Source organism: Vombatus ursinus, unplaced genomic scaffold, assembly GCF_900497805.2.
Source record: "Vombatus ursinus unplaced genomic scaffold, bare-nosed wombat genome assembly UNPS02014799.1, whole genome shotgun sequence".
Lineage (NCBI taxonomy): Eukaryota > Metazoa > Chordata > Mammalia > Diprotodontia > Vombatidae > Vombatus > Vombatus ursinus.
The window spans coordinates 39,044,044-39,053,876 of NW_020954577.1; the positions used below are offsets into that span (position 1 = coordinate 39,044,044).

The window sequence follows — 9,833 nt, forward strand, 5'->3', positions numbered from 1 at the left end:
GTTAGAAAGCTGCCTTGATTCATCTATATAGACAGCATCGGCAAGGTAGAGGGAAGTTTCATTATTCAGTGGGACTGTCCATGTCCCCAGGGTAGGCAGCAATACAAACATCCACTGGTGGAAAAAAGGTTAAAAAGCAATTTATTTACTACCTACCTCCTTGGCTGTCACGCGACATGACAGCTCTGAAGAGTAAGATATTTCTAGTGCTAACCAATCAGCATCTTCTGCATAAAGATAAAGGAAACTTCCACAAAATACTAACATATTCAAATTGTCATTTTTTTTCAATTCAATGAACATTTATTAAGTGTCTACTATTTGTCAGGCTCAAATGTATATAAGAATATAGAAATGAAAGAAAACAGCCTGAAGTACAGTATACATAGGACCATAAGTCTAATAATTTTAGGTATGGGTGATAAGGAATCCTTTGATGCAAAAAAAAAAAATTTTTATTCCTTATTATTTTAAAGTTCATTTTTAGCAACATTGATTTTAATTACATTATAGTCATTCTGCCACAGTAGAGAAATTAACCTAGCAAAAGAATGATGATTAGTGACTTCAAAAAACCTTTTAAGTCCTGAACAAGTTTTATAATGAAAAATCATGAAGACATTATAATTTTAGTTTATTTTGGGAATGACTATCTGATTTAAATTGACTTCTGTTAACAAAGCACCAGACTATGATACAAAAGGTAACTTTGAAAATTAGTCAATATGCCAAATTCATTTTTTTCAAGATTTTTTAAAAACAATTAATTCAAACATCAAGATATATATGCAAAATAAATTTAAAGAAAGCCCTATTTTTTAAAAAAATCATTAAATCCACCCCATAAAAACTTTTGTTACTCCTATGATTTTCTTTAATTGTTAAATCTGATCACACTTCTTGGGCCTATTTTACTGTACTTTTTATCCATTTTCCCACATTCCTAAACATGACTGTTAGTCAAAACTCATCCTGGGGGAAAAAAACAAACAAACTCATCCTGGGTCCTCTTCTCTTCTGTCCCTACAGTCTCTCCCTTGATCCACTACCAAATCTGTATGTGATGAATCACTTTCTTGAACTCCAGTTTTTAAATACTAGCTGCCCACTGGACTTCTATAGCTAAATGATCTGTTAGCATCTCTAATTCAGCTTGTCCAGAATGGAACTTACCATCTTAGTGTGTTAAAACTTCCTGACAACTCCCTTAATTTTGCTGAGGGCTCCACCCCCTCCCCAGTCATTGTGGTTTGTAAATGCAGTGATTGTGGGCTCTTTCTTCTCCAGGCTTTCACTCCTGAAAGCCAATAAGTATCAATAGTCCCACCTACTCTACCTCAACATCATCTGTCATATTCGTTCCCTTCACTCTGCTTACATTGCTAAGACCTTCATTATTATTATTATTTTGCTTGAACTATCGTCCTAACCTCCTACTTGAACCTCCAGCCTGTTTGGCCTTTTTACTCTCCAGTCTATCTTTCCACATAGCTGCCAAAATCATCTTCCTAAGGCACAGGTTTGACCATGCCACTCCCCTGCTTGACAATCTTCAGAGGTTGCCTTCAAACTCTTAGAATAACTTTTAAGACCCTTCCCCATCAGGCTCCAAGCTGCCCTTCTATTATTCACATAAGCTACCTCAGCGGTAATTGTCCTGGCTCTTCCCCCGTGCACTGCACATGTGCATTGCTCATTGCCTAGAAGGCACTTCCTCTTCATCTTGGCCTTTTGTAACTCTTATCTTCCTTCAAAGTTCAAGGCAGGGGCCATATCCTCCATGAAGTCTTCCTGATTCCCACAGATGTCAGTCCTTTTTCCCTCTTCAAATTGCTCCTACATCATGTTGTATCACTCCAAGGATTATGCAAGCCTCCTTTACTGTTAGGAACATTTAACTTCTATCTTCCTGACCCCAGCTATGAGCTGTGAATAATTTTAATTCTGACTGATAAAAGGAAAATAGTCAAATGCTTAAAAAAGACTGAAAATCTCCAAAAATATTTATCACTTTTCAACCACCACTACCACCCAAATTAAAATCATCAAGAATTCCAGTTTTATAGTAGCAGTAGGTACCAATATTCTTGCAGTTTTCTTTGCTTTTAAGGTCTTCCATGAATGAACTATCCCTAAAGGACAGCAAATTAAGGCCAAAATTATCAAAGAATTAAGATTGTCCCCGAAAGTCACAGGGAAAATCACAAGTAGGAGATTTGTGGAGATATGGCTAAAAAAAAAAAAACAAACAAACCACTGAATAGGAATCAAAGCACTTGGATGCCCTTTCTCAGGTGCTAGACTTTCTGAACTTTAATATCAGTACCTATAAAATGGGCGTGGTACTTTGGGCCTTGCCTACTTCATCAGGCTGTTGTGAGAATGAAAGAATATCTGTAAATGCATTGTAAGCACTATGTAAATGGTACTGCCAGTTATAGACAAACTAGAACTCCTATAGACTGATTTGTGACATACCTAAGCTAGGCCAGTGATAGGACAGCTCACAGTCATGCATTTAGTTGCAAATTTATCTGAAGCTTACAGCTTCAGAATCCTCTCTGGGGACACAAAACTCTTCAGGAACAAGCACACTCCAGTCTCTTGGTCTATATACATCAAGAAATGCAGAAATCACCTCATAGTGTTAAGTTGGATAAGAAAGATGTTGTTATTAAACAAGATCATCACTACTAAAATGGAAAGATTGTAAATTACAGGACTGTACAACAGGTGCTAATACCTAAAGCACATTTTAACAGTCAAAAAGTGACTGAGAACCAGAGTTGTCACCATCCAAGCATCTGGCAGCTTTGAAATTATGGGCTATGGTGGTTACTTTCTCTCAGGAAAACCAGCATTTCTGAATACAAAACATTAAAATGTTTCTTGGGTAGTGGGAACAACATCATCTACTCATGTACCATAAAAGGTGGTAGGAAGGAGGATTCCGATAAGAATGGTATCCTACCTTACATACATTTATAATACTCTGTAGTCAGAAGCAGCTAGGTGGCCTCTAGTCATCTGGAGTCAGGAAAACCTGAGTTCAAATCAGTCCTCAGACAACTTACTAACTATATGAACCTTGGGCAAATCACTTAACCTATTTGCCTCAGTTTCCTCCAATGTAAAATGGGGAACATAATAGCATCCTACCTCTCAGGGTTGTTGTGAGAATAAAATGAGAATATATTTGTAAAGCACTTAACACAGTGCCTGTCATAGAGCAGGTGCTTAATAAATGCATGTTCTCTCCCTCCCTCCTCTTCCCCTCCCTTCCCTTCCCCTTAGTAAACTATAGTTTATATTATGCCATAGTTCATAAAAGGCAGCATGGAATAGTAGAGAGCTGTCTTCAGAGCTAGTAAGATCTGGATTGAAGTCCTGCCTCTGACACTGGCAAGTGACTCAATTTCTCTGTGCTCTCGATGATAAATTACTACAATTCTAAGAGAAAAAGATTGCTCTCATATTTGTAGAGGGAGTCCCTCTCTATACCTCACCCCGACCCCAAAAAAGACCACACAGATCTGGCACCTAATTACATCCCTACAGTTTGTAAAGCACTTTACATATACACATTTGATCCCAGAATAAGAGAATCTAAAGCTAGAAGACCCATTAAAGATCAGCACAGACCAGCTTCATCAGTTTACAAATGAGGAAACTGAGGTTAAGGACGGCTAAGTAGGATGCCCGAGATCACAAATGCCAAGGAGTGGAGTTAGTCAGGACCGGAACACCCTTATTTTCCTCCCATTGCTTCACGAGTGGTGGGGAGTGGGGGTCGTGTGCAGTAGGGAGGTGAGAAACAAACTGACTGGACCACACTACCCTGGGCTCTCATAACTATCCAACCATTCTTGTATTCATCTCATTGATTTTTCAACAAACTCTCCACAGAAGTTGTTCCAAATCTCCTCTCATCCCCTATCTCCATTCCACCCCAATCACTGAGTCAGTGACCTCCCTTCTTTCGCAGAGGAGACTGAGGCCATCTGTGCACACTCCCTCGTACAGCAAACTCTTCCTATCTGTGGCCCTGATCCCACAGCGTCCATTGATTATCCCCACTGTGCCGAGGCTGGTGTGACTATCAAACGAAATAACTCAGGCAAAGTACTCTATACTTCCTAAAACACCTTACAAATAGCTATTATTATTACCAATCTCTTCTTCTCTATTGCTCCCTCCTCTCAACCTGCAAACATGTCCAGAGGGGGAGATAAACTTTTCCTTGATTCTGCAACACCCGGGGGCTTCTCTCCTCCTCCTTCTCTTTCCTTCCTTCACTGACAAACTTCTAAAGAGGAGTCTACACTCACTGCCTCTCACTTCTTCAACACCAACTTGATCCTCAATCCCCTGAAATATGGTTTTTGTACTCAGCATTTCACTAAACCCACTCTCTCCAAGGACACCAATGACCTAATTGACAAATTAAAAAGTCTTTTCTCATTTTTTATCCTCCTTAATTTTCAAACAATCAAACAAATATTTATTAAGCATCTACTACGTGTCAGGCACTGTGCTAGGCCCTATGGATATAAATACAAACAATGAAATAATCCCTACTCACAAGGAACTTACATTCTAAGCAGAAAACCAAAAAGGACATGCATATGCATATCTATAATAAATTTTTTTAAAAAACATAAATAGATAGAAAGTGGTAAAATGAAAGGTGATAGAGTGGCAGCTATCACATGAAGTAAAAAAGAAAGACTTCCTCTAGGAGGTGGGGCTCCAGTTGACTATGAGATGGAGATGAGAAAGGAAGGGGACACTGGCACAAAGGCACAGAGGGGGAAGATGGAATGTCACACAAGAGGATCACAGAGGTCAGTTTGGCCAGAGATAAAGGTGGGGAGTAATGGTCACCGTGACTGGAGTCTGGAGCAAGACTGGGTTTTAAAAGCTAGAGACAGTTTTTTGTATTTGACTCTAGAGGTAGCAGGAAGCCCCAGGAGGTTATTGGTTGGAGGGGCAACCATAATACCCCTTCTCTCCTCCCCTGCAAAGCACATTTGATCCTCATAACAACCCCGGGAAGTAGGTGTATCTCCACTGTACATTTAGATAAGGTACACAAAGGTTAAGTGATTTGCTCAGGTTCACACAGTTAGTTATCTGGAGATCAAATTTGAACTCAGGTCTTCCTGACTCAAAGTCAGGCACTCTATCCACTCTGGAACTCCATCCATCTGTTTCTATATCCATGAGATCACCTCCTTACAATCTGCTAAACCAGAACTTCACTCTAAATAGTTTTTTTTCCCCTGAAAAATTTGTTTTATTTTTTCTTCTATTATGTTTGTCTTTTAGCAGAGGTATGATTACCAATTTTCAATTGTTGACAAAAATACTCCTTCATTCTAATACTGGCAATCAAAAAATTTGTCACCAGCTACAGGAAAACATGTCCCCGGGTGTCAAGAAAAGAGCACTAGATTAGGGGCAGCTAGGTGGCACAGTGGATAGAGCACCAGCCCTGGAGTCAGGAGGACCTGAGTTCAAATCCAGCCTCAGACACTTGACACTTACTAGCAGTGTGACCCTGGGCAAGTCACTACACCCCGATTGCCTCACCAAAAAAAAAAGCAAAAAAAAAAAAAGAGTACTAGATATTCAACTAAAGTCAAACAACCCCTTTAGGTCTCTCCTATCATTTCTATTTCCTACTATTCTTGTGACCTCAGGCAAAGACCACAACCTTATCACAGGATCACTGACTTAGACCTGCAAGAGACCTTGAAAGTCATCAAGTCCCACTCTTTGTGATGAGGAAAGTGAGGCCAAAAGTGTTATGTGACTTGTTTGAGGTCACACAGGGAGTAGATGGCAGAGCCAAGATTTGAACTCAGGTCCCAGAACTCCAAATCTAGCACTCTTTCCGTTTCCCCATTTACTAGGCCTGTTTCTTCATCCTTAAAAGGGGGAGGGGGGAGGGGCAGCACCTGCCTATACCACTATTTCACTAGAGTGTTGTACAGAAAATGACTAGCACTATATGAATGTGGACTATCATTATTATGAACAATACAATTCAAAGTAAAATTAGAAAAGTTAAGCTAGAAAATTATTTTGCAGAGTGACAATTTTAAACACTCATTCAAGATGTGCTGTCATCCATGTAAAAAAAAATGCATTTCAAGTTCTAGTCTTAATACCTAAAATTGCAATAGCTAAATTATTAACTAAATCTGAAATGTCGTCTAAAGGCTCCCTTTAACATGATCATACAAGTGACTTCAAAATAAGTTACTTTTTTTTAATGGATCTGTCTACAACTCTATCAGTAAGTTTCTCCAGTTCCTTAGTCAAGACACTTACCAAACTTTTAGGAGCTAAAGCAACTAAAATTTGGTAAATCAAGTTAACGTGTCACTCTATAATGTATCAAAAGAAAACATTATGGCAGAATACTAGTCATGTTTCAACACAAGTTCTGAAATTCTGTTAAAGACACCTGACAGAACAATACCCTTTGAAATCATTAACACTAAAAATCTATTTTTAAAACTGATTTGCCCTCTATGAAAACTAGTTTGAATCATAACTTTATATCATAGCCACATCCCAGAAAAAGCATGAAAATCAAATGTCTAAATACATATCAATGAATAATTTAATTTCAAAAAGCAAAATGAATCTAATTCTTTAAATGGATAATATCACACTGAGAAGTCAATATCAACTGCTTGTCAGAATTTCACAAGTTATGAAATGAAAATTGCACAATCTGAAAGTAGATAATTTGATTCCCTACAATGTTCACTAAGAGTAAACTATGGCTTTTCCAGTAAAGGATCCAAACCAGTCAACTTATGATTTTTGGAGTAAAATGATGATCACAATAGAATGAGCTTGACTTGGACATCTAATGTAATCTTTATATGTTGTCAAATTTAGTAACAAGGAAAGAAGTAACCTAACTTTAAAAGAAAAAAAAAAACCTATTTCTTTGTAATCCTTTCCCATGTCCTCAGTCTATCCAGAGTTTATCATCTCCTGTCTCTAATTTAGTCACACTATCTTCTTCCAGTCAAATCACTAAGATACCTGAAATGCTGAAACTGATATTTTAGATAATATTTTTCTAAAATATTTTAGAAAGTAATTTTAAAGCATTTGATTATAACTATAAAATATAGTTAAAATATTTCTCTACTCTCCTTATACGTTTTGCAAAAGACATAAATAACAAAAACAACTGACTGGTAAATGTCTGATAAATGAATAAATGAGTCGAGTGTAATTCACAAAACACCAGTTCTCTATTGCAACAAATATGACTTAAAGAAGAGGAAGTTGTAGTAGAATAAATTAACTCACAAAAGGCCAATTCGAAGGGGTAGCAGAGAAGAAGAGAGAAAAGAAGTATCCTGAGATGATTAATAGGAGTCAAAAGCCCCTAGAAAAGCAACACTAGTGAATACAGTATACTGTTTCCCACCCTAAAAGAGTCACTGGACTTCTTTTCTGTTAGCTATATGAAGGAAATGACCCTAGTCTGAACTCAAAGCTGAGCAAGTGAAATGCCTTTGAATTATTGATCTGCCGTGGGAACCAGGTCCCTTCAGGTCTTCCCTCTTCCACGGACTTGCCAGTCAAAGTTCCACACCAAATGTTCCAAATCGAGTTGGAGTTTGAGACGTTTCGGAACTAGGGGAGCAGGTTAGTCTGCTTTCCAGTACACTCCACTCAGCCCCTCTGCCCATTTCACCTAAGCTGTTGACATCTCTAAGAGCTGCTTTTAATCATCTTACCCTGATGGATGAAGGAGGAACCACAGTGGATTAATTTCTGTAAAAATAGCTATCCCCTGTGAGCTGCAAAATGTTGGCAAGCCTCAGATTCCTTCTTCAGCTCTTTTAAGTGTTGGTTTGAGGGGAAGTTGTCTTCCCACATCCCCTTTTCAAGGGTAAAGGCACCATGAAATAGTATTTAAGATTCAAAACAGTTCCTTGGGGTTCCCAACCCCTTACTCCAAGAAGAGTTTACAACAACAGGCAACATCCTAAAGGAGAAAGGGGGTGTGTGCCTAACTACAGCGCCCGCAGCACACAAGAAGTCGCCTTCCCACTTCCCTTGTTTCCTAAGGGCACACAGAACGATTTGGTATTCAAGATAAACAAACAACCCGCTGAGTTCTTCCCCCGCCTCCCCCTATCCCCAGCTGAATTAAAGTGACCCCAAACACCAGGTAGCGTTATAAAAGGTCTTTAAGTATTAGGGGAAAGGAGTCGCCTTTTTCAGGGATAAGGACCCCAAGAACGATTTGCTATCCAAGATACACACATAAACCTTCAGGGGTTTCGTTTTGGTTTTGTTTCCTTATTCCAGTCTCCTTAAACAGATCCCGCACACTGGGTAGCATCCCAAGAGAAATGGTTGAGTTTGTTCAAATAGATGCAGCACCCAGCGCACACAGTCAGCCAACAGGTGATTATTAAGCACCTATTTTGTGCTGGGCTCTGGAGATAGAAAGAAAGGCAAAAACAAAAACACCAATCCCTGCTCTCAATATAATGGCGGGAGCTGACCACATGCAAACAGCTATGTACAAACAAGATACAGACAGGATAAATGGGAGATAATCTCGGAGAGAAGGCATTAAGATAAAGAAGGCCTGGGAAAGGCTTCAGGCAGAAGGAAAGATTTTAGAGGAGACCTGACGGAAGCCAAGAGGTGCTTAATAAATACAGAGCATCTCCAAATTCGTTAAACTTTCACAGCCTAAAACTTTACTGAGACCTTTGGAAGTTCTGATAGCCTAAGACTGCACTGAGACTTTGGGGACACCCTGTCTCGAGCAACACCAGAAATCAAGGACTTACCACTGCACTAAGACTTTTGGGACACCCTGTCTTGATCAATAGCCGAGGGCCTTAAGACTTCACTAAGACTTTGGGCAACACTCCGTATTCATCAATCCACGCAATTAAGCGTTTACGACTGCACTAAGACTTCTGGGACACCCCGTATTGATCAATACATGAAATTAAGACTGCACTAAGTCTTTGAGGGCACCTCGTATTTATCAATACCCGACGTTAGGGGCTTACAACTGCACTAAGCCTTCTGGGACACCTTGTATTGCTCAACACACGAAGTTAAGCTTACACTGAGACTCTGGGGACACCGTGTATTGATCCATAACCGAAGTTAAGACTGCACTGTGATTTAGGTAACAGCCTGTATTGATCCAATCCTCGAAATTCAGCGCTTAACACTGCACTATGACTTGGGGGACACCCTGGACTGATCAATACCCGTAGTTCAGAGCTCAAAGCTGCACTAAGGCTTTGGGGACACCCTGTGATTATCCAAAATACACCAATTACTGACGCTGCCTAGGACTTGGGGGACACTCCGTACTTATGCACACACAGATTCCCTACACCACGCTTCGCCGACCCCCGACCCCCAAGCCCCCGGTCTGAAGAACGGGCGGGGGGCACGGCCACGGCATCTCCACGTCCAACCGTAAGCGGAGGGAGAAAGTTTCCAAGTCCCCCCCACCCGCCGGCCTCCAGGCCTGAGCGGGGAAAGTGGGGAGGGGGCGGGGGGCGGGGGGCGGGGAGAAGAAGGGGGGCTCCCTCCTCCCCGCCCCCGCTCTCCCCTCCCCCTCCGCCCAGTCCGAGAACAATGCGGAGGCCCGGCCCGGCCCCCCACAAAGGCGCCCGCGCGCCCGCCCGCCCGCTCGCACGCCCGCCGAGGCGCGACTCACCACCCAGGTCAGGCCGCCGCCGGCTCCTCCCCCGCCGGCTCCCCCGGCTCCGCCGGCTCCTCCGGCCGCCGCCGCCGCCGCGCCGCCGCCGCCGGAC

General features: G+C 41.1%; 1 protein-coding gene across 1 annotated transcript in view; it reads right to left on the minus strand.

Annotated features, from left to right (window-relative positions):
* Positions 1-9,833, minus strand: part of TOP2B (DNA topoisomerase II beta) — an 88,954-nt gene that overhangs the window by 78,268 nt on the left and 853 nt on the right. The window contains exon 4 of the mRNA XM_027871941.1: positions 9,737-9,795. Coding sequence (XP_027727742.1) covers positions 9,737-9,795 — 59 coding nt within the window. The remainder of the gene's footprint in view (positions 1-9,736; positions 9,796-9,833) is intronic.